Raw genomic sequence first — 26,771 nt, 5'->3', positions numbered from 1 at the left:
ATCTTGTGTTTTCTAATCAGGGTCACTCCAGATCTTCGATTAGCCTAGTTTTTATAGTTTTCCCTTTATGTGGCCATTAAACCCTAACTATGTACCAAATTTCACCTCTCTGAGTTTATGGGAAGTACTAGTTCTATTTTGATGATCATGAGTGAGTGAGTGTCATGAATGCGAAACTTTGCTTTCGCTTAACTTCGGAACTAAATGACCTACAGACTTGAAATTTCGGATCTTAAGTATGTGATTATAGCTTACTGGATGACGAAAATTTCTGCGTTCTGGTCTCATCAGAAAGTTCTCAAATAGGGGCCTGAAAATGCGGCGAAATGGTTCCAGTAAAGGATGGTACGGCAGTGTTTGCTTCGCGCTCGACTTGGCGGGGGCACTGCCGTGCCCCCCGATAATCAGTCAGAAAGCACCTAAAATGAAGCGTCGTTCTCACCGATCCAATCTATTACAAAATAATTATCAACCTATTACAAACGATGCAAAAGATGTTTTTGCTTCAAGGTCATCCGCCTTCTCTTCGTCGTCAAGCTTTAGCTTTAAGCGGGGTTCAATCGTAAAAAGCGAGCTATGCTCCCCCAGACTTGACATTGTACCAACCAAATCTTTCTGAGTTCAGCGTCAAATCCAGCTTCTTGAGCTTTAGTGTAAGCGAGTTTGACTGTTACTGCCATTTCATCAGTAAATAATTAATGCATAGAACGTGTTAACAAATTAAAGGTAATTATTAGATTTTTGACGCTTGCTGTTTTCTTTTTAAAAAGTTCAATATTAGGATTTGTACGTAAATTAAAGAGGAAGTGAGATTTCTAATTAATTATTGTTTTTTCTCACTATTAAGAATTTAATAGTAAGTAGAGCTGATGAGCAGTAAAAGAGGAAATGAAACTGATGTGACAGCACGTGCTTTTTTTTTATTAGTTAATGAAGTTTTCACATAATGAGGAAATGAGATTCCTGGTAAATTTCGTTCATTCTTCAAAAATATTCATGGATTCATTTGACTGAAAATTTTACAATAGCACTACGTAGCCATGATAATTATTAAAACTACTAGTACTTTTGCATGAATTTATGGATTCGTTTGACTGAAATGTTTTATGGTGTCATTACGTAGTCATAGTAATAATTAATACCATTAGTTCTATGTTGAACTTTCCGATACCTCTGCAATGGTTTTCAAAATAGGCATGAAAAATTTCTTCCCGAAATAAAGTCGATTTCACTTTTATTCCTATTCGAGAATTTGGCTAATCGGTACTGCAGTTAGTTTTTCAATTTAATTTTTATACTTTTTTTCCCGTTCATATAATTTAACCTATTTTAAATTTTTACTGCTAGCGATTCTTACGAATAGTTCACTGTTACGGAAAGTAGACTTCATTTCTTTTAAACTGAAGCTTTTTACTTCCTTTTACAAAAAAATGAAGTATTGTATTCACGAAAAATTTTTCACTCAAAATTGGGCCTTAACTTCCATTTTGCTTACCCCCGAATTAATGTTGAGTTTTTTTTTCAACCCCACACGCAGATAAGTGCCTAAGAACGTATAAACACCCGAAATATCCATTTTGACATTCCCCGAGTTAATTACAACGATTTTTCTCGTGACGTCCCTAGTTACGTATGTATTATATGCGTATGTACGGATATGCGTATGTATGTCGCATAACTCAAGAACGGTATGTCCTAGAAAGTTGAAATTTGGTACGTAGACTCCTAGTGAGGTCTAGTTGTGCACCTCCCCTTTTGGTTGCATTCGAGTGTTTCTAAAGGGGTCTTTTGCCCCTTTTTGTGGGGAAATCATTGTTAATTTCGATGTATACTCAAGTGGTGTTATAATTTAGCGGACACTTGGCGATATATCGCCAGTTTTTTGGTCGCCAAGTTTTGACGCCAACTTGGCGACAAATTTGGCGTTTTTTTTAAATTTTAAATCTGGTTTCAATTTGGCCACTGGTGGTGATATTTAGAGAGCAAACTATTGAATCACATTAAAATTGCCAGTAATGGGAAAATGACATTAAAATTGGAGTAAAAGGAAGTCATGTGATGTACACATCAGCTCGTTTTGAATAATTTTAACTAACTTAAGCGATTTTGCGACACTTCTTTTGCATTTTTTCCCGCTTAAACCGGATACAAATTGTTCTACCTCAAACATACGTGTGGGTTGTTAAGAACACATAAAGAGTGCACGGAAGTCAAAATGTCATATTTTTTCTGCTTGAATTGTCTTCAATTTGGCAACACTGAGTGTTCGTAGAATGCAAGCTATTATTCTATTTAAACAGGTGAGAAATAAAAAGGATCACGGCGAAAAATCATTCAAAAGTTTATTGTACGATGAAGAAAGACTGGAATTTTGAACTTTCAGCCGTACATTTCTCTTTTCTCCCCCATCTTAAATAGAAGAAGAAATTAAAAACCGTTGTACGATCCAGTTGCAAGCTGGGGTTACTTTGTGACAGTTTGGTTTTTCTGTTAAAACTTATGGAGAAAGAACGCAGTAATAAGGTAACCCGCAAAACTTTTTTTTATCGTACGGTACAAGTAAAAAATACCTACATGCAAATACAACCCTTTCAATTTAAAATTAAAAAAAAAACCATATAAATAACTTTTAAATATCAGGCTTTGATAAAAAAGAATACTTATCACTTCAGACGCTGCAGTATATGCATTTTTTTTTTTAAATTTCCAACGCAGCAGCATTTTGGACATAATAGTAACGCCATAGAAGAGATCAAATACATACTGTATGCAAACAAGTTACATAAAAAAGAAGCACAGTACAAAAGAACAACAAAACAAAATAAAGTAATTAAGTAAAAAAAAAATCCTCAATGCACCAATGCCATAGAGGGGGGCAGGCAGGGCTATCCACAAAGCCACTAGCGCAGCCAGAAATACCTTCTGGAGGTTTTTTTAAATCAAAAAACCTTCTAGAGGAGGTTTTTTGATGAAAAATACCTTCTGGAGGGGTTTTTTTTGATGGAAAAATATCTTCTGAAGAGGATTTTTTGATAAAAAAATAACTTCAGAAGGTTTTTTTTTTTGGATCAAAACAGCCCTTTCATACGCATAAACTAAAATGTATTAGAATTTGCATTTATGTTAAAACCAATAGATCTGGGGGGTATTTTCACCCCCCCCCCTTCGATGCGCCACTGCACCAAGCAAAGTCTATACAGTCACGTTGAGTCGTTAAACAAAAAGCAGTCATTGTAGTGAGCGATTTATCCAATGTTTTTATAGACTAAATTCTAGGCATTCTAGACTAATCAATTGGAAAAAAAAACTTTCTTAATTGTTTGGGTTCGTCTATGCTGTGCAAAACTCCTTCGTCAAAAACATAGCATCGGGCTTTGAAGGCCATTTTCAACTTTTCTTCGATCGCTCCCCGTTACAGAAACAATAAGTCACCAACCTGTTTCTCAATGAGCTTCCAAGAGAACAAATTATCTTCATAAATGAGAGCATTATTTGAACCATAAAAATCTGTTATTACATTCTTCAGTTATTTGTTATTTTGCTGCAAAGGTTTCTTGATTTGGATTTGTTGTTCCTTCACAAAAACAACCTTTTTCGGGATCGGACAACTGCTCACAAAAAAAATTGTAATTCACCGACATTTTGACAATTTTCCATCTGCCACATAGTCATATTCATCCCACCAACCTTTGAAGTTTTGATTATGTTTGTATAACATTAAAACAGAAGGATATAAAATTTTCTTAAGCATTAAATGATTGCAGATGAACATGGTTGTATATATTCTGTAGTGGGAAGGACTTTGAAGATGCAGTATCTGCAGAAATGAATTCTTGAGATGTTTGAAAAGAAACGCGTTTTGGATGTCATACAAACAACTCGCAACTCCAATAAACTATAGGGGGCGCTGCAGCCACTGTCTAATGGCGGATGAAAAAGGTAAAACAAACAAATGCCGTAACTTAGAACTTGCTTTGACGCTTTGTGAATGACAGTAATTTTTCATCGTGTTTATGGGAAGCTTTCTCTTCTATTCTTCTGAAATTACATTACACCACAAACTGTCTGAAGCCTGTAATTTACCCCAAAGAAAACACGTGGAATGGATTGTTTTACCTTTTTCGAAGTATTGTTAATCACCGCAAAGTAGCGTATTTGAGCTCTGGAGTTGCGAATCGGCAAATGTTGGAATTTTACGCTTTTTTTTCCTGCTTTATTTCCAGTATAAACCAAATAATCAAGCTTGTACAAGAAAGCTAAAGTATAAGGATGCAAAATGTAAAATTTGCAGTTACTGTGTTTTACCTTCCCCCGGTAGTATTATTTCCTATAGAACCGCCAACAAGAAACCTGTATGTTGTACATTACAAAATTTGTAAGTTTTATCTTCCGATAAAAAATACAATGTTTGACTGATACACTGTATCATTCAGGACAGTTTGCCTAGAAGTACAAGTAATGACCAAATACAGCAGCACTTGCCTGACACCCGACACAATCGTTCTGCAATATTTCGATCTCTCGAAAAGTTCAGTGTTCTCTATTAAATCATCGGAAGAAATGTTTTGTATGATGGTCGAACCTAACATTCGATCAAAAGCTACTTTTTCCAGTATGTCAAGTTAGATAACAAAATTATTTCAAATATTTTGGTAGAAATAAAAAATAAAAAAATCTTATACTTTAAATAAAATGAGTTGCATTGCTATCCTTTTCAACTTCTTTGTGTTGCATATAGGAGAAACAATGTCTTATATTCAAAATGAAAATTCTAGGCTTGTGATCAAATTATTTTTGAACGCCGCATCCTCAACCATTGGGGCGGATGACAAAAACAAGGTAAATAGTTGAAATAAGTCTCGGATATTAAGATCCACTAAATTAAGAAGCATTCCTTAGTAAAGATTAACTGATGGCAATAAATCCCGTGAAAGTCTGCTTGTTATAATCAACGCTTGGCTCAAATCTCGTTTTATAGCCTGGGGGCAATGGAAGAAGTTAGCAAAGAAACGTCGATGCGTTTCAGATTGATTTGCTTATTACACAACAAACTGACCTTCAAAATAAAAGGCTGGTTCTTGAGTTTCGCCTGCTGAAATGGAGCGGTTCGAATACTCTTTGCCGTAAGTTGGCTATTAAAAACTTTTTTAAATACTTTTTTTGATATAAATTTTATAGCGTTTTTGAAATTTAAATTACAGGCTAATTTATCGTTTCTTTAATTCTTCACTGATTGGTTAAGGGAAAACCGTGAATGAAACGTGTCTGGAACAGTGGTTGGAAAAACTACATTTTATTTGTAGCGAACTACAACTACTTTATTACAAATGTAGTTAACTACAACTACTTTTTCCAAAATGTAGCAACTACAAACTACTTTTGAAAAGTAGTCGCTACTTCGCTACTTTTTAGCTACTTTAAAAAAATTAATAAATAAAAAGCATACACCGTTTGAGGATTGAACGAAGATTCAAAAAATGATTTAGAATAATAAACTGAATCATTTGAACATGGAATATTACCAAGAATTATTTATTCTTTCCGTCGTTTGCTGAGCCAATTTGTCATTCCAAATATTTTAAACGATTTTTACGAATATTTGCTGCAAGAAAGGATTTAAAAGTTGAAGGAAATCAACCTTAAAAATTTTAATCCTTTCCTGACAGTGAATATTTCATTCAAGACAAGAAGTGCAACTCGGCTACTTGAAAGTGTAAATAGATGCAGTCAGGGGCGTGCACGGGGGAGGAGAGGAGAAGGGACAACTTTTGTGTGTGGCCCGGGCCCGAGTCTGAAAGGGGCCCAATATTTTTAAAACTAGGGGTTTAAATAAATCTAGGGGTAAATATAGGGGTGAACAATATGGACGGACCCCAAAATTTCTGTGCACGCCCCTGGATGCAGTCCATAATTTGTTTTAAATTTTATATAGTCATACATATATATATATATATATATATATATATATATATATATATATATATATATATATATATATATATATATATATATATATATATATATATATAAATGATTTAGATCATGAAAAACATATTTTAAACAAAAGAGAAAAACTTTAATCTTCATTATATCAGTTAATTTTATAGGAACTTTTTCTTTTTTTTTTTGAAGGAACTAATTAATTGATCTTGAGCTTCAAGCTAGAAGTTCGGACTAAAACAACATCTCCTTTTTTACGCCACCCATAAAATGAAATAAGAGCATTTTTTCAATTTCACCGAATAACCTCAAAAACTTAAATATTTAATAATCGACTTTTATCACGTTAATATATCAACATTCAATCATTAAAAAAGAAACAATAAAGAAATGGGAAAATATCCCAAACGGTACTAGTATTTATAATCAAATATTAATAAATATCTGAAACATGAAGCATAAATAAGAATGCTTACTTTACTTCAATGTGCAATTTAAAACTACAGTGAACTCTCGCGACAGCGGGATTCGATTTACACGAAATGCCTTTATAGCGATCTTTTCTCGAGTAATGAATTTAGAGCTAACGCGAATTCCTCACCCCGTAACACGAAAAATTTCGGATGGGAATCGCAGTTCCTAAATCCTAAGTATCACCTTCTTTACTGGCTACTGAATATTAGTTTCGTGAATGGACTTTCCCTTTAGCATCAGTGAAAGCGGAAGTTCTCCAACCGTACTAGTCGGAACATGGCTTTGTTAATTTACAAATCGCCACTCCGCATGTTTTTCATTCTAAATATGAGTTTGATGAAACATAAGTTCACATAAGCAGCTGTTTATTTAAAGTTTGAAAATGGAAGGAAAAATACTAATCTTTGACAACTAAAGATTCTCGATATGCTTGAACAACTAAAAAGTGTGTCGAATATAATTACGGTATCTATTGTAGTACTATTGTAGTGTGGCATTTTTTTATTGCTACAGGGGCATTCCACGGTATTTTTGACATTATGTAGAGTCCGTAACGTGACCTTTTTTGCCATAACTTTTTAATTTACCGTTTGATTTGCAAATTATTTTAATTTGAGCTGGTGTGTTGGTAGGAAAAGATCAAAATAAAATAATATGCTAATCAAACAGTAAATTGAAAAGTTATGGCAAAAAAGGTCACGTTACGGACTCTACATAAATGTCAAAAATACCTTGGAATGCCCCTACATACTATACGTACCGTTTCATTTTATGCCATTATCTCCCACTGATTTTGTGCACCCTAACAGTATTTTTATTCAATAACACAACTTTTTTTAAAATACAGTGAAATTTCACTTCTCTGTTCTCTGTTTAAATTCGGTAATAGGAAGTTAAGAAATGGGTTAAAACAGTTTGAGGGACGTTTTCAAATGTCTCAAAATGATTTTGTATACTCATAAAAAATCGTATACCCTTTTCCACGACGCGAAATTTCAATCTACGCTAGGAGCCTTGGAACGCATCCCTCGCGTTGAAATTCGACAGTAATATGCAGGTGACATTGATACCGTAAGCTTTTTGAAAAAGGAGCAAATTTGCAAGAAACGAAACATTCCCGTGACCATATATTTCTATAATACTGTAACATTTGTTAGCCGGCCAAAAAAAAAAGGCAGTTCAATATCATCGTCTTCCATAACATTTACAGTAGCTTCCATATTAGGTGGATATTTTGGCACAATAGTCTCATTGAAATCTAAAATGTTCATCCACGGGACATTCTCAGCTGCCAGAAAACACAAACGCGGCATGGGCGCCCGTATACAAAGTTTTAGGGGGGGGGAGGGGTCAGATATTTTTCTCATGGTTTAGTAAGATATTTTCACATAGAAACCGATTTCATTACAGATTAGAGATGTTTTTACATTTTTGCGAAGAAAAAAGTACTAAAAGAAAGAGGTAAATTCTAAAGCAGGGGGGGGGAGGGGCTTGAGCCAAAACGTGCCTTCCATATGAGCGCCCATGAAACGCGGTACTACATTGGCAGTTATCTCTTATTCTTTTCTTTCTAAGCCATAAGGTGAATATTGGGGAAATGTGAAAATTTCGATGCTAAACAAACTAATGGCGTCAAACAGATAGAACGTATGGCGTCAATCTGAGATCAGCTCGTTAATTTTCAGAGTCTTCCGAATCTGATTGGTGTAAATTTTACTCGCGTAAAATTTGCACGAGTCAGATTCGTTTGAAACCTCCGTTCCTTTCTTCTTCTCTTTTTTTTTTTTTTTGAAACTATATTTAAAAGTAGTTTTCAGAAATCGCTACAAACTACTTTTTTTTTTGTATCGAACTACTCGCTACACTGCTTTTTTTAAAAAGTAGTGCGCTACACTACAAACTACTAAAAAATGTAGCTACTACAGTAGGGTCGCTACTTGTAGCGCGCTACTTCCAACCACTGGTCTGGAAGATTGTAAACAAAATATTTAGAGAATATGCTTGAGCATTGTTGGATAACAGAGGATGCGATTAATATTGTGGCTGCGTTGCTATGAACTTTAATTTTTGTACGACTCAGCTATAATTCGCTAAATGTATAAAAGTAAGACAAAAAAGTCGAACGAAAGAGGGGAAAGAAACCATTTATGGTAGCTTAAAAAACAAAGTAACTTTTGGAAAATTTCAAAAAAAAAAAAAAAAGTAGGGGGGGGGGGATAAACCGCAGACTATAAAGTACATTTTTTTGAAATTTAACATTAGAATAAATCTTGTAATAGTGCTTAAAAGTTACATCATCTTTTTGTCATTTATTGAAAGTACAATTCCACTATTTATGATTTCGAAACAAGAAAGTAGTGAAATAACAATAATCAAGATTGTTTATTGCAGTGACTTTGCTTAAGGTACAATGTTTCTCCGAATTCTGTTGTCTTTGTAATTGGTATAAAAGAGTCACGTGATCCAATGTTCGTTTTGTAATTGGTTGATAGCGTTCATTGTCCTAAGACAGGTAGATACTGTAGTAGAATGATGATAATTAAAATATTATCCAACCTAAGAATTTTGTGTGCAAAAAATAATTGAATAATTGAATGTTTCGTTTCGAGTGATTTTCATTTTCATTTTGTTTGCTTAAAAAATTTTTTTTTTGAAAGTTACATTTCTTACCACACAAATAATAAAATTTTTGGTGAGTCCTTCATGTATTATCGGTAATATAACAAATACAATGCTATATGAGTGTTCTTCTTTTTGTATTATATTTAGCAGTAGTGGTACCCGCATGGCTTTGCCCGTAATAAAAATTAAAAGATCTTTTGGTTCGCCTGTATATTTACAAATAATGTATGGTGAATTTTCTCGCCAATTGGCTTGTACCCATGTTACGGTTCCACGTTATGATAATTTCGTAATTTACTCGTCCATCTTATGATAGTTTTGTTCTTAAAATTGGAATTGAAAAAGATCCACATCGAATTTTCGAAAAATCGCTTCGAGGTGCACACCCCCATGCTACAAACTAACTTTGCCACGAACGGTCTGGGCGCTATGCGCGTCACAGAGATCCAGACATCCAGACATCCTGCGGACATCCAGACAGAGAGACTTTCAGCTTTATTATTAGTAAGTAAAGACGAATAAAAATCTAAAGAACGGGACTGAGAGAGAGAGAGAGCGAGAAATTTATGCATATATATATATATTAGGGTGCGTCTTATTTTTGAAGATGTTATTTTTTCATGAGGCACCCTCTCATTTTGTTCCTTTAGATGAAAAAAAAAATTCACATATCTTAAAAATAAAAATTGAATAAAATTTAGAGGTTGCTACCATTGCTGCATAATTTGAAATTCTTTTTTCTTTTTTTTTTGCATCGATTATTATAATATTTATTTATGTTATCTTTCTGTCATTAATTTTAATTAGTAATAAATTAGATTGTTACTGACTTTCAAATTATTTCATATTTTATTAAATCATGTTAATTAACTGTGGCTACAATCAACTCTCAACTTCTTACCTAACTGTTGGTTAGCAACTCAAAGAAAGACAAGTTGTCAGTTAAGAACTCAAAAAGAAAATTAAAAGAGTTCTATTTCAATAATCAAAAACAAAATTATTGGAATCCATCATTAGATTACTTTTCTGAACTTGCTCTTGCAGATGATACTTTACGCAAGATTTCACTTCCAGGTGAGAAATTATTTCTAACTGAAAGAAAACTATGAGGACAAGGCGAAATTGGTAACAAATAAATCTCTATTTAAAAAGGCAACAGAACTTGCATGAAAAGAAATTTTGAAAGAAAATCATGAAGAATCTGAATCAACTGTAGTGAAAGTATTTTTTTTTAGGCTCTGTTGTAACTGAATGTACTTTGATTTTGAATCTGAAGAACAAGATTTTGCAATAAAGTTTATCTATATTTGGTCTTTTGTTGTTGAAAAGAATTTTCACTTACAAGAAGGAAACTATTGCTTCAAGTTACTTTATTTTACATCTACGTATCATTTCTGAAGAGACACATACTCCAAATTGATCTCTTTCTTAAAGAAACCTAAAAGATAAACTCCTCCAATGAAATACTGAACAGCAAATGTTGTAGAACTAATACCAAAGGGAAAAAAATAGAGGATTTCATTACAAACATTCAGATTTTTCACCATAAAGGTCTTTTCATCAAGTTTTTTTGAAGGGATGTTATCAAATAGTTTGGATGATGAGTAGCAATCAGAAAAAGGCTTGTATGTTTCACATTACTATAAACAAAGGGGGAACAATTGCAATATTGGTGAATGTAAAAGACTGAAATCGTAAACCAATAATATGAATGGCGTAGTGGAACTTTTGCATGAGTTTTGTTTGACATTATTACACAGCATAGCAACCATGAAATGCTTATTATTTTTTTTTTTTGTATGGATAGGAAATAAGTATTTGAGTTGTTTTTTTACCCTAACCAACCCGATTTCATGTTGATGTCAAATATTGTAATAGAAAATTGGGAATATATTTTTGCTCTATTTTTTCACAATGAACTTAACTTTAATCGCTGGTAGCAACCTCTAAATTTTGTTCAAATTCTATGAAACTTTTAAGTGGGTGTTTTTTCATCAAAAGGATGCAATTAAAGAGATGCCCCATAAGAAATTCAAAAATTTTTCAAAAAGTGCATTATAAGACTCACCCTAATATATATATATATATACGTTTTAACTTCTGTGACATGGTGTTCAGAGTACAGAGAGGTCAGTCAGCCTGTGTTAAGTAAGAGGTCAGCCTATGGAGTTTCGCCGGGATCATCAAATAGTGTTCAGAATATGGGGGTGTTCACCCCTATATTCGGGGGTGGGGAAGCGTTCCGATAGAGAGAGAGTCCATTGTACCTATTACTGATTTGAATTTTTACGTTAATTTACTCGACTCCGCTCCCTGCCGCTCACCAAAGCCCGAAGATCTTATTATGTATATCCTTCGTAATCTTATTTGGTTCGCAAAGATTTCAAGTGCCTGATAAGAAGAATCAGATAAAATGAATTTTCCCGAAAATTATCGATTTTTCATAACATATACCTGGAAAACTACAGGAAATTTGACAAATATGTGTAGAAACAGTCTCACAGGAAGTTTATTTAACTTGAATTTTTATTTTAAACGCATTTTTTCCACCGTTTCCGACATTTTCTAGAAAAACCCAAAATTTTCTTCCCCCTTCCCTCCCACCTTTTTCTCACCCCCTGTGGCGGGAACTTTTAGTATGTTTACTTACCAACTGCCCCTAACAATATTTTGAGGTCAAAAATTATCGCATATTCCATGCACGCTACACCCCTGTTTTGAGCACTCATTGGTTGGACTATTATTTTGAAAGTATTTTGTTACAGAAATTTCCTATCGTACACCGCGACCACCCTCTTCATTGGCTCAGTACCCCCCATTTACTTTTGGTTCCGATGTCGTACCCATAGTTGGCTGCTGTGCCAAGGACGGATACTAGGGAGGGGCGAAAGGGCGATCGCCTCTCCCTTGATGCACCCTGCAATGACGGTTTTTCTGAATTGGAAGCTCTAAAACGCGTCCTTTTTGATGACGTTAAGGAAAGAAATGGGGTTCGAATATCCGTCCTGGAAACAGTTTGGAATTGAAGTTTCAAAAAGGCAATTTTAGACGATCTTTGGCGATGTTAAGAGGAGATGTTTGCAGTGGCGGATCATGTGATTGTGAGGCCCCAGGCGCAGCCTGATCCTGAGGCCCTCACAACAAAAACGATACAGTCTTACTAATATTAACAATGCTGGAAATCATAACTTTTTTATTTTTTGAATAAACGAACAAACTTTTTTTTTGGGGGGGGGGACAGTTACATTTTTATTTAAAAGGGAAAAAACAACATTTCTGACCCCCTCCCCCCCCCAAAAAAAAATTACAGTGAAAAATTTTGCCTACTATATTTGTACGTAATTTAGTCAGTACAGGGGGAGAGATCCTCGGAGCCCCGCTTTCTGGCATTTACAGGGGTCGGAGTGGTGATTTCAAAAATTTTAGGATACAATTTTGATAAAATTTTAAGACAACAGATATCAAGTTTTTTTTTTAAACTTAAACGTAATGTATAAGCTTGATTTTCGCTGTGGATGATAAAACGTTTCAAATTCAATCTTGAAAATTACAATACAATGCATTCAATCTTTTATTCTTTTAACACAGTGATCAGTATGAAATAAAAATAAATGTACATATGTCCGATTGCTTCTTTACTTGCTTTGTTGTTGTTGAAAAAATGTCCTTAATAAGGAGGGTTTAAAAGCAGAGTGCAAGGTGCAAGTCCAAAATTCATTGCATTTTTCTTTTTATCAGATAATCTGATACTTTTTGATACCTCAAAATCATCAAAAATACCCCTGTAAATTCCAGATAAATCATTTAAAGACGCAAATGAATAATTGTTTTTTATGGCCACTAAAACTATAAGAAAACCTCCGCTTACGAAATTTTATCTTGGAGTGAAATTGAAACAAAAACTTTGGATTGCTTCATTATAACCAATATGTTTTCAGTAAAAGACAAAGAACATGGAATTTAAAATACGGCTTGATTTTTCAAGCTACTTGTCAACCTCTTATGTCTCGCCGCATCAGCATGAGACAATATCTGTGAAAATAAAATTCTTTAAATTCATCCCTGTCTGCATGGCACCATGTGCTAATTTTGCACCTATTTCTCTCTGCCTTTTCAACCACAGGGAAGAGAATTTCGTTTCCCATGTCATTTAAATAAAACAAACTGTTATTCACATTTTTAAAACAAAAAGTTAGTGACTAAATTTAAAAATTATATGTGCAAGAAATAATCCAACTTCACTGAACAGAAACACAAATAAAAGCAAACTGAGTCTTTGTATTGGAAGAACAAGCTAATGCTCAAACTATAACGCAAGATAAGCATTATAAAAATAAATATTACTTCCCACCTGGGGACGAACCATTTAACTTTTGTTCTAAATAAGCTTTTTGAACCAAGTGCTTACATTTGGGTTCTTATTTTGTTGTATAGCTTTTTTGTAGAAGAGGAATGACTGCAAGATTTAGAAAGTATAGATAAAACAGTTTTATATTGAGCATTTGTTTTTGCAACTGCAAAAAAAGTAGCAGCAGCAGTTTTTCTCTTTCTTAAAAAAAAAAAAAAAAAAATAAGGTCTACGAAGTTTATTTTGTCTTAAAATAGGCATATCAGAATGAAAAGTTTTATTTTTCTACACAAGTAGGGAATATAGTGTGCACATTGTAGAAATTTTAGGAAGTTTCGGACAATTCCTAACCCTGGGCATTTAGCAAAATCCGAGTTTTCCTCAGCTTACCAATGCAAGTATAATTCAGTTGTGCAATCAGAAAAAAGTCTAAGGAGGGTGATGCACTTAGCAAAAAGAAGAGAGAGAAAACTTGTAATCTGATAAGGAAAGGGGGGTTCGGGAGTTCTCCCCGGGAAAATTTTTGAAACTTGGAAGGTTTAAAAACGCCATTTTAGACTTTCTTTGCTGATGTTTATGGACAAAAAGGTGAAGTTGTCTCAGCTGAAAGTGGTAGAAATTGAAACCTTAAAAACGCGATTATAGGCCATTTTATTAACGTTAGGGTAAGGGATGGAGCCCAGGGAGTGCCCCCAATATATTTTTTTTAAGTAGATCGAAATAAATTCTCTGCCCCCCCCCTTTCCAATTTCAAAATTGAACTTTCAAAAACACTATTGCAGACAAAATTTACATGATAAACAATTTTTACGGGAAAGAGGTGCTAGGGCTCTTCCATGAAATTTTTTTTTTCAAAATTATGGTCCTAAAAACTTCAGCAACATTTTATATTCAGGGGCTATACCATTTTAATTTTTTCTAAGTGTATTTTAAAAAATTTAATTTTTTATGATATTAAAGAAAGTCTGTTCGGGGACCTTTGCTCGAATATTTTCTGAAATTCAAAGAGTTCATCGGCTTTCGGAGTCCTGGTGGTAATCCTAAGGCGTACGCTAAGAAGTGGGGTGATAAGGAGAAAAGATAATGAGTTCGCGCGCATGCGCAACTATGAACAAATCCAAGTGAAATTCTTACTCTCATATTTTACTTTTCCTGAAATTATTTATATACTTCTGAAATTCAAAATTCGTAATTTAATTTCCTTTAATGTTTGAAAATTCTAATTCTTCAGAAGTTTTCAAGCAAATCTTAAAGCCTATGTTTTTTTTATATATAATCATTACCATCATTTTTTTTTTTTTTTTTGAAGCCGTAAAACATGCTTTTTAGTACATGGCAAATGTTGGTGTACTCCTGAAAATAAAACTGAAACACTTCAATAGTTGGGGAGAAACTAACCTGGCAGCATTAAGAAAGCTACGCAGATTTTAATTATAGCATTACGACGCTGTCAGGTTAGGTTTGCCACAACTAGAGTTTTTATATAAAACGTTTGTCTTTAATAAGTAAATCAATCTTAATGAAGTTGAAAATGTAAAATATATTACAACAAATGGCACCAGTGAAAGAAGGAGAACACTCAAGGCATTTAAAATTTTATAGTAATTTTATAAAGCGTATTTGTAATGAATTGACAAATGGTTCTTTTCTCTGTAATGGAAATATGATTTAAAGAAGAATTAACAGTGTATTCTTTTTTTCAAAAGCAATACCTTTGTACAACTTTAATTGTAGCCTATTATATTTCAAAATTTAAACACCAAGATTGCAGCATAATTCTAAAAATAAAATAGTTATTAAAACATATTCAACTTATCTCAAAAGGAATGACGGTCTTGTCGTTGATTGGAGACACAGAGCAAAAGCACGAGCACGAGTGAATCAAAACAGCAAATGACATAACTTCTTCGTTCTTCCTCCAAAAAAAAAAAGAAAGAAAAAATTCCCGCCTTTTCCAAACTGCTTATTTAGTTAAATACGTCACAAAACTATCTTGTTACGGGTTGGTCACTGATGGGAAAGTGGGAAATTTAGCAAAAAGTAAAGAAAGAAAACACAGGAAAACACAGCTGTGCGCTGTGCCCAGCGTGTGAAAACTACTTCGATCTGGACCCCCCACAGATCTGTCTTTTCTCCCTTCAGCATTCTAGATAAGGAAAGGGAATATAATTGTTAGTCAAGAAGAGTGACCATTCCAAGAGGTCGAGTTTTACAACCCATGTTGTAAATCCTGCTGCCTGCTCCCCTTATTTAGAATAACACCGATTCGGGCGTAATCGCATCGCACAAATGACGATTGGTATATTTTGAGGACTGATATAATACTGACACAAAAATGACGACTGGTTATCAGGCCCAGATGTATAAATTTTGGGGGCCCCCTGCAAAAACTCTGTAGGGCCACTCCCCAGAGGCCAGCAGTGTGTACATTCGTACCGTTAATAAAAACTTAGTGCCAGTTTTTTTATTTTTATTTATTATTATTTTTCAATTTCTTGGGACATTGGGCCCTTTTAGGTCGTGTCCCCCCCCCCCGGCATTGCGTGGTTTGCGGGTACGCAGGGCCTGCTGGCAAGACTAACTGTGCATTTTATCAGAATAATTTTGTCAAGTATTTTACGAAGACAATTTTATGCTGAAATTGTGGGAAGAAAAAGGAAAATCCAAACTCTAGGGAAAATCCAAACATAGGTACCTGAAGCCAGGGGCCCCCTAAGACTCAGGGGGCCCTATTGGAAGAAATTAGCCCGCGCCTAAAATTCATGATTAAATATCAATTTTCATGAGTTTTGAACATTTTCCACTCAAAATTATAGCTTTCCACGACAAATTCTCAAAACAAAAATTTTAGTTTTGAGGATAGGCCAGTTCGCAGCTCCGAGGCCCCCTGCTTTTCTGGAGGCCCCAGCTAGCGCCTCATGCGCCTATGCGGTGATCCGCCACTGGATGTTTGGAGGTCTTTACCTGGACGTTTTGCAAAATTTAAGTCTTAAAGACGCGATTGCAGACATCTCAGGTAACGTTTGGGAAAAAATGGGTTAAATAACTTTCCTCCAGTAATTTCTGGAAACTGAAGTCTCAAAAAAAAAAAAAAAAAAGCGCAATTTTAAACGACTTTCAACGATGTTAGGGGGGCGGAAGTTTTGAAACATTCCCCCGCAATTATTATGAATTTGAAGTTCTAAATCGCGTTTTTAGACTCTCTTTCAACAAAAAAAGAAAGAAAGAGTACCTCCATTGCAAACGCTCTATATTTCAGTTGTTTTGAGCAAAAGTGCTGTCGCAGCCCCCCTCCCTCCCTAAGCATGTGTAATAAGATATTTAGTAAAAAGTAAGTTGAAAAAATAACCGCTCCCTCCTTTAAGCATTTCTGAATCCGTCCTTGTCCTGTGCCCACTAGGATTCGATATCGCCTCCGTCAGAAACCACTGAAAGATTAACAGCGTCTTCTAAACTCTTTCCGCCTGTCCGTCGTTTTATATATAAACAAATAAACTTCATTACAATTCTTCTCATAAATGAGGGCCATTGCACCCTTAATACCACGAGGTAGCAACGATGAAGAAAGCCTTTACTCGTAAAAGGAATGTTAAATTACGTTCCGTGTTATTTATACTCCCACGTTTACGTTTGTCATTTGAGAAGGTTAACGGTCGCGATTAATTAAGCGCCCATGCATACCTTGGGAATTGCGTGTTGTTTTGTTTATCACGTAATTATTGATTTTGACTCGCTAGGTAAACCAACAGCGCAATACTCTTTGTAGACATTGGACATTTCGCGCCGTCAGTAATTACTTGATCCAAGGTGTTTTCGTTACATAGTTCCTACTACCAACATTCAAAGGTAAGAAAATATATCCCTACCAGGGTCAGTCTATAACTGCATGCCGTTAAAAAGCTTCATTACACGTTTATTCTTCATTTCATGTTAAACTTATACAAATGAGTTTTATTAACTAACAAACATAAAAAACTCAGGAAAATGTACGAGTATTATATTGCTTTGGATGGCCCAAACTGATGACCGATGGTACTTTTCAATTGTTTTACAGCATGGATAAGTCTCCGTCATTTCAGCCGTGCCACTGCTATTTGCTATTACAAAAATAAATTGAGACTTTTGTGGTAATATTCATGTTTATGATTGCTTTTAAGAGTTTATTGACGGTCAGAAATCGTCAATGTTTTCTTCTAAACGTAGGCGATTTATCGCAGGGCCTGTAGTGATAAGAAGTGCTAAATCATTACTGGTTTATTTTTTTCTTTCTAAACTATCTCAAAAATTTTTGTTGTTCTTTTAATTGAAAATAACTCGCAATTGTATTTAAGTATATGTGCATAGGTAATTTAATACCTGTTAGGAGAAAGACAGCCTGTATTCCTCTGTTTCATAAAAAAAAAATGTCTACCATCGGGTTCACTTTTATTCTTCGAAAACTAGTGCCTTCCTTCACCAGTTGGATTTTTTTTCATCATTTTTATCTTTTTTTTTATTAATACATTTATTAACTCACTTTTTTAATTTTCATTGAATATTGATGCTTGCATGATTTAGAAGATGGTTAATATGTAGAAAGCAAATATTTGCAATTGAAGACATAACACTACAAATAAGACGATGAAGGAAGCTAGCCCTTGAAAAAGGTTCTCCGAGGGCAAGTGTAAGAAAATATTTTACTCCAAACATCGCTATGACTCTTTGGCTATGATTCTTAGGATGTGCAATCTGCTTTACGAAAAGGCAAGGTAATTTTCGAGGATCCCTAGTACTATATTTGGACGAAATCACATGTTTAACTTTCATCAGCTCTCGGAAGTTTGCTGACTCTCTCTCTTCCTTAAAACAAATAAATTTTCTTTCAAAAGAAGATTCGCCGAGACTGCAGAACAGTTCCTGGGTGTAAATCGAACAAATGCTTTGCTTCAAGGAAATGATAGACGCTTTGTGCAGGTGATTGCGAAAAATCATCTGCGAATTACGTGAAAAGAAATTTCTCTGTTTAGGTCTGTCATATTTTAAACAAGAAATTTATATCACATGCATTTATTTTTCTCTAAATTTATGTTTGAATTGAGGTAATCGTTCCAACACTCTATTGCACTACCTATTGTAACGGATTCGGTGCGACTTCCACTTTCTTGAAATGAAGACACAGTTCTTGATAAAAACACAGGAGCTTTATTTACACTATGTACAGGAGAGATCGTCAACAACTGCTAAATTATTCATCAGCAATTAAGCAATTATCACACAACACCGTAAACTCAACGTTTACACACGTATTTACTTCCAAATACGAAAACAACACAGCGAAATGCCTCGCAATAAACAGAGAAAATACGCTCTCAGTTCGAAATCTCAATCGAAACTCCCTCTTTATCCAGCGTAACGGTTTATATACACACCGAAAGAAATCTCTCAAATATTCCAAACGCTTCTGGAAAATAGTAGACCGTTATCAAATTTTATCAATGAACAAAAAAAAGAAATAGGGGGATCGTATACTTTAGCCATATGTTAATGGGTTGTATATTCATTACGGGAAACTATTTACAGGTGACGTTACTACAATAATTACTATTTACAGGATTTGTAACACTATGTTTTAAAGTTATGCTTGTTATGGGATGTTGACGGCAGGAGAAAACTGAAAAAAAAAAAAAAAAAAAAAAAAATGTGCGTCACGTTACGCTCGGCAGAAGTGATAACTTTCATAGGATTAAATTGTTATCATTGTTTAATCCTATGAAAGTAACAATTGGCTTCTAGTAGCTATAATACGCAACGAAATTTTTGCATTGTATGTTATCTAAAAAATAGAACCGACTTCAAAATTGCTCTAAATGAAAAATAATTTTATTCTTTGATCACCATTCAGACTACTTTTAAACATAAGTTTTGATGTCGGCGCAAAAACAATCGATTAAACACGCGTCCTTTCTAAATGTTTCGTTTATCAGAAAAAACACTCAAACTTACGAAACATTTTAGATTTTACCCTGTGATGAACAAATTAAATGTTTATTTATTATTTTTGTTTTTGTTTATCGGACCCATAAAAAAAGCGAGGTTGACCAGTGTGCCGGGAAATTCGAATTTTCCGGCATGCCGGATAATTCAAGGTTTATTTTGAAACCACACAAAAGTAAATTTTCCCCTCTGCTTCAACCGCAGAGCAAACTCTACAAGGAAAAATAATAATAAATTCCCAAAGTAATCTCCTTTTCAAAGACAAACCAATAAATTTCAGGTCGTCGAGATGAAAAAAAAAATCGTTTTAGTTAAATAATAAGTTAAATAATTCCTATAGTTAATAAATATTTGCACAAAATTAAACTGTTTATTAATACTAATAAACTGATCTGTACTGCCGGGCTAAGCACAAAAATGGAACCTGCAGCTGAGCTCAAAATGTGAAATCTGAAATCACTTTTCAAATTTTTATGCCTCCATGTATTTTATTTAGATGCCACTTTGTCAGGAATTTTATTTTAATATTTCCCATTCACAAATATTTATAAAACAATGTATTTAGGTAGTATATGTTACAAAAAATCACCTAGTGACAATAATTTGGATAAAAAGTGTAGATTATACTCATGTGCATAGCACACCAGTAGAGAACTTATATTATTTTAAAAAAAAGTTGAATATATATTTGTTATAGTATTAAATTGTTATTATTTTTTAACCTTGTTTTTTCCGGCATGCCGGAAAGGACCAGGAAAGGGTTGTAGAAAATCTGGAGACCCTCATATTTTGCGGCATGCCGGCAAATGCAGGGTAATACGGTAGTTTGTTCTAATTATGTACACCTTTTCACAGTTCAAAACCCTAAATGAAGCGAGATATTTTTAGTATAACTAATCGCAAAAATGTTTTTGTTTTGGAAATAAATTTAAAGATTTAATACTGTTTTAAAATGTTATAATTGTAAATAACTGTTATCACCATAAACAAACCACAAGGTTAAGCTTAAATCTGAAACGATAAAATCGGCGTATTATTACGACCAGGCTAGGATCTATATTCCCCACCCCCTGCAAAAATCACCAGGGACCCTAACCGCACACTTTATTGGATCCCCCCCCCAAATAACTAACTTTTTAACGAGTCATTGTTTTAAAATTACAGTCAGTTTAGATTTTATTCTGTGATGCACAAATTAAATGTTTATTTATTTTTGTTTTCTCGGTCGTCTCCAACCCCTGCGTTGCGGAGTCTGCGGGGATGAAGTTCGTTTAAAATATGTACATCTTATCACAGTTCAAAACCCTAAATGAAGCGAGATATTTTTAGTATAACTAATCGCAAAAATGTTTTTGTTTTGAAAATAAATTTAAAGATTAAATGCTGTTTTGAATATACATTGTTTACAATGTTATTGGTATTATATTGCATTGTTGAACTCACCTTTCGTTAGGAGATTGCGTTATGTTGCGACGACCATACATCTTCTGTTAGTTTCATTACTTTTTCTACTATCATTTAACGCTTAAAAATGACCCAAAGAGTAAAGAAACAGAATTTCCCCGAGCATGCGCGCTTCTGTCGTATACACAAACGAAAGGATTGCCAGGCGAGATTTGCGCCGTTACGCGTTATGTCACAAATCGGATTACCGACCTATAAGAAAATATCACTTCAAAAAAAAAGCGCGTTTTACCTGTTACTTTCGACGTTATCCTAGCCGGTCAGAGATCCACCGCCTTCATTAATGGTGACTGGGGAACGTTAAATATGCTCGTTGACACAAAGTCCGCCAAGGGAAACGACACCTCTGGGGGTGAAGGTATATGGATTGCTCGGTTTTCTGGTTTGGAACAAAAACTTAGGTCCAATCCAACTGGTTAAACCATAAATAGTAGGTTCGGGGGACCCTGGAGTGAAAAGCGGAAAGTGTCAACTGAGAGGTGAGAGGTTCAAACACACCTGTGACAGTGATATTCAAAAAAGCGTTGGATAATTTCTTCTCCCGACAATTATTCGGACTCCGACTCCCGGATTTCGACTCTGACTTCGCAGCTTTGGCAAAAATTTATACACGGAGGAGAAATGACGGACTCCGATTCTTAGATATTCGTCTCCGACTCCTTATCCCAAAATGAGTTTGACTCCGACTCCGCAGCTATGGTTTAACTGTGAAATAATTATTGTTGATCTGACTTGTTTTTATTTTCACGCTCAAGTTTTAATTTAGGTATTCAATTTTCGGCGAATAAACTCGAAGTCATTTATGTTTCTACATAAAGACGATTTTTTTTTTTTTTTGACAATGAAAAGTATTTCTTTAAGTTGACATTTTATTGTTTTTATTTATTTTGGTAAGTGCATTAATTCATTTAAAAAACTTTTTTTGACAACAGGGGAAAAAGAAACGATTTTTTTGATATGATGTATTTATTTTAATGAGCTTATTAATTTTAATTATTATTTTTTCGTTTTGAAAGCTATTAAAGAATTTTTTTTTAATGGAAAAAAGTTTATTAGCTGCTTTGTTTAAAAGGTGCTGCTAGAAAGTAGTATGGGTATACGGGAAAGTAGGCTCGTATAGTTCTAGACGGAACTTCTTGTTTTTAAACTTGATTGTTAAACATGTGTCACAAGACGAAACTTTTATTTTCGAGGTAGACCGTGCAACGTCGGGTAATGCAGTAGACATATACATTAAAGGTAAATTTCATAGTTCTGTGTGCTTAATGGGTGTATGGTGTGATAGTTTCCAAAATTTATAGCTGCATTCTTTAAAGATTTATTATTAGTATTTTACCTAATGTTACTAAACTAAGAAGTAAAAAGTCTTAAAGCAAGAGCAATTAAATGATTAAAAATAAACTATTTAAGACGTCAATACGAAATATAGTTCAAAGTACATTCAAATTATTGCGACTGCTCAAATTGAAAGATATAAACAAAACATTGAATTGAATATTTAAAACTTTTTCGTTGCAAAGCACTTTTGTCATGCATTTAGCTATACCATTTGCACGCCCCCCCCCCCTCCAGGAAAGTTTTGAATTAGAGAAATAATTGTATTTATTATATTTGGAAATGTTTTGTTGTTTTTCGATACAATATGTTCTGAACTATAACCTTTGCATCCCCCCCCCCAAGAACAAATCGATGTATCGAAAATATCGATATTTGGAGAGCGATATATCGCGGTATTAAAATTCTGATATCGCCGAGTCTTAGTAAAGAGAATATTGATCCAATGCTAGAAAGTCGATGTTGATATACGAGAAGTAGGCTCGTTTAGTTCTGGATGGAACAACTCGTTTGTCTCCGAGGTGTGCAGGGATTAATTTACATGGGGGACTACTTGAGCTCAGTCCTGTACTTCTATTCAATTTCGAGTGAATTTTCCCATATTGGATGAAATTGAAACTATTCAGGTATATATATGAAAATAGTTTCTGAATACTATAGGACTCCCACGCTTCTTTGAGTAGAAATTAAACCTCGGATTTGAGTACCTGCATCATACTTCTGTGTAACAGAAATATTCACGAGTTCAGATACATTGTCAAAGGTCATGAATTATGTGTACGTAATTCCGATAGTGCTACTTACCAAAATGATGCGTTGGTGGGAAATGAATATATGTATTGTACATAAATGTAGAAGGATGTAATTACGTTGGTATCACTCAGCGTGGGTGCGTAATTCATTTTCATCTTTATACATAAATGGCTACTTCTGTATGTATGTCCGGGGTAAGCTTCAAAACTACTGGACCGATATTAACAATTTTTCCACCATAGATAGCTGCATTATCAGGAAGCAACATAGGCTATAATTTATTTCTAATACACTCAGTTCAAAAAAGTTATGATGGAAAACAGTAAATTTCATGTAATTTCCCCATTAAATGAATAAATATAAAACCCATTGTTATATATACAAAAATTCGTTGCCTTACAACAGCAATATTAATCGTTATCATAATAAAAATTTTGAATCAAGGCTTCTCTGGAGCAAGCATGAAATTTATCGCTTTCTTAAGATTTTGATCGTCATCTATGCCAATAATTGATAACGGAACGAAGTAAAAAGACAATTGATTTTGGCAACAGTTGGAAAATAGAAAAGTCTTTATTGTCAAAAATTACACAAGCCTGAAAAATTCGGGTCATGAAAAAGTGATTGTACGGTATTGGGTGACTTTTATTCTACTGGATGCGCTGATTTCAAGTATGACATCCATTTTTCTCAATCATAAAGATATTTTCACCAATTGGACTTTTACCTATACACTGTTAAAACCAGGGGTTCCAGACGAGTGAAAATATTCCCTCTAAGGTGAAAGCATAGTGCCTGAAGGTGCAACACAGGCTAGAAAATAGAGCAGAGGAGCCAGAACATCATACAATCGCAGAAAGACTCATTGCGCATGCGCTTTTTGCCTTAGGCATACATTCAACCACCTCAATATGGCGGACAAATGATGATTGCGTTTGTGTGTCTTTGACATTGAATGAAGTACACTATTGGATTAAAACCCAACTTTTCTAGGATTAATTATCCGAAATTACAAGTAAGTACAGCTTTTGATCACTTTGTAGCTTTTAGGGCTTTCAAACATAGTTAAGTGTTTAAAAGTGCATTTATTGCTTTTCAGTAACCGTTAGTCTTCTAGTTCTCGTTTACCGTTACTATCGTGAAATTTCCATCATTCAAAACGCTACTAAAAATATCTGTCATTATTTTCTCGAATACTCGATAAGCAGCTTTTATTAGTCACCAAAAGAACCTTAATAAAAATGTTTCTTGTGCTTCGTAAATTATAACATAAAGCTAGCGAAAAAAAAAAAAAAAAATCTCTCTCAGTCTAGCTCTTTTTTTTTTGCTTTTTCATTCAAGTGTTAGAATCATTTCCTGTTAGCGGTCCTCGAAAGCGTTAGAACTTTCTTTTGGTTTTTTATTTAACTGTTGAAAAGCTTTATGTGCATTTTCTTTTGTTACTCTTGATTAACGTTTATGAAAAGATTTTGTTTTTCCGTAATTGTAATATCCCTGAATATTTTTGGCTCATCATTTAAATAATCCATAAGTACAGCTATGCTTCATTTTCGGAATACGTCAAGTTTTAGTAAATGTATAATTTCTCACATGTTTTAAATAATTACTCGTTTTTAAATTATAACGTATTTGTGACAGATCTTTGATACAAGTGAAGGGGTAGATATTTATTGTTTTATTAATTTTTAACATTACTTTTTGTAAAAAAAAAAAAAAAACATCAGAACCCTGAATTTTTTCACATGTTTCTTAACGACCCCAGAGTTATCTTAAGGTATCCGACTGCGTTCGAAGACATTTTTTTGAAAAATAACCTGGACACTTTTTTAAATGTTATTTTTTAACAAATTTTTTAATAAAAAAATGTAAAAACAAGCTTTTAAAATATTATTTTTTTAAAAAATGGACAAATTTGAAGAAAAATAGCGAGAAAATGTGTCTTACGCTAACAGCTATGGACAAAATTTGGTTCTAATCACACACAAACCCTTGTAGTAATACATTTGTATGACATTAATGTGTGTTTTGCTCTAAAAGTTTTATTTTATTTTTTTTTAAAGTACTGAAATATAGCCGAACAAAGTTCCTATACTGGTATTTTTTGCGGAAACAAACGCCTTTGTTTAAACTTATCCGCATGAAAATATTACTTAAAAATGAAATTAAGCTTAGCTTTTAGAGGAAAACATCAAGCATATTACAAAGAACTATCTCAGAAAATTTCACATCAATATTCGAATAACTTTTTGAGATATCATTGTTACAGTAGACAGCTTTCTTCAAAAATATCGTTCTTCAGAAAACGCGTTTAAATGCAACTTCCGTTCTGGAGTTCAGTGTAAGACTCTGTAATAATACAGCTACAACTCCAGTTGTAATCCACGTAGAGTAAAAACTAAGACAATTTTGGAAAGCTAATGAATCAGACTACAAAATGAAATCATAAAAACAATTACGAATATTTTATCGAAAATGTCGATTTTAACGCAGTCGGATACCTTAATATATAAAAATCAATGTCCTGAGATAACATATATATATACATATATACATATATATATATATATATCAACGCACAGCCAAAACCACTGAAGCTTCAGACTTGAAATTTGGCAGGCATGTCCGCATGATTACGAAAGTAACCACTAAGAAAGGATTTTTCGAAATCTCAATTAGTTCGGGAGAAATTAATTAAAACCCATTAATTTCTGCGAAATTAAAACCTGTCATTGAAATTCAAATCCCTTATTTTCGAAGGCTTTCCTCCATTCAAATCATTATTCAATACTTCATCTCAACTTTTGGTCGATAGCGAACTATAAATTTGATATTGTTTTTGTTTCTCACGTGATTCTTCGAGGCTTTTCTCAAGTCAAATCATAATGTTTCTGTCTATTGCTTTCATTTTTTCAAAACTAGAAACGAAGTTTTTAAAAACATCATCACAGGCGGACTATCCTTTTGAATTTAGAAGAGTGAAGTTTCCTGTTAAAGTTTGCTTTGCAATAACCATTAATAAGTCACAAGGAAAGACATTAAAAGTAGCAGGGACCGATTTAAGAGAAGACTTTTTTTCACACGGCCAATGTTATGTAGCTTGCTCCAAAGTCCGTTCATCAAGCAGCTTAATAATTTTAGCACCAGAAAAAAAACTAAAAATGTTGTATACAAAGAAGTTGCTTAAACATAGGTATATCAATAAAATGTGGATGGCCTGTGTTTGCAAAGATAATCAATACTTTAAAAGGATCGTTAATAACAGTTAAAGATCGGTTAAGGACAAGGGCATATATGTAAGGAGTCCAGGGGCCCCGGGATCTTCCCCAAATTAGAAAAAGTTATAGGTAATAAGTAATTATTATAGGGGATTTTCGAAACTAGGTGCACCAAGCACTGTTAACCCCTGCTAATTCCATTACCCGAGCAATGCCGGGTACGGGAATGCTAGTTATTCATATTATTTATTTTATGATTTTTTAAGAAAACGATAAAGATTTCACCGGTCCGCAAAGTTTTTCATTTGCTTTTACCGCGCCCGTGGGTCAAAAGAGGTTGAGAAGCACTGAGTTAGAGCACGATCAGATGAATTAACGCTATGAGCACTTCTTAACGATGTTGAAAACTCTGAAATATGATCAAATGCTGTAATTACATGTTTTAATCATTTCCAATACCGAGTTCAATGTGAAAAATGTCCAAAACGTAGAATATCATAAATCAAAACAAAACTAAAAAAAAAAAGTACACAACTGTATTCAAAAACGCACACAATACGGGGGAGGGGGGAGGAGGATCTATAGTAAGGGTGCCATTTCTCTCTCCGAAGGATCCTTTTTTTCACTCCGGCTGTCTAGTTTTTAAA

General features: G+C 33.9%; 1 protein-coding gene across 1 annotated transcript in view; it reads left to right on the top strand.

Moving 5' to 3' along the window:
* The first annotated feature begins 5,064 nt into the window (after window positions 1-5,064).
* The window catches only part of LOC129216993 (dopamine D2-like receptor), a 60,500-nt gene continuing 38,793 nt past the window's right edge, over window positions 5,065-26,771 (top strand). Inside the window, exon 1 of the mRNA XM_054851218.1 lies at window positions 5,065-5,123. Coding sequence (XP_054707193.1) covers window positions 5,098-5,123 — 26 coding nt within the window. The 5' untranslated portion in view covers window positions 5,065-5,097. The remainder of the gene's footprint in view (window positions 5,124-26,771) is intronic.

Source organism: Uloborus diversus, chromosome 2, assembly GCF_026930045.1.
Source record: "Uloborus diversus isolate 005 chromosome 2, Udiv.v.3.1, whole genome shotgun sequence".
Classification (NCBI taxonomy): domain Eukaryota; kingdom Metazoa; phylum Arthropoda; class Arachnida; order Araneae; family Uloboridae; genus Uloborus; species Uloborus diversus.
Note: the sequence above shows the minus strand (reverse complement) of the source record. Positions and strands in the feature narration are given on the sequence as shown.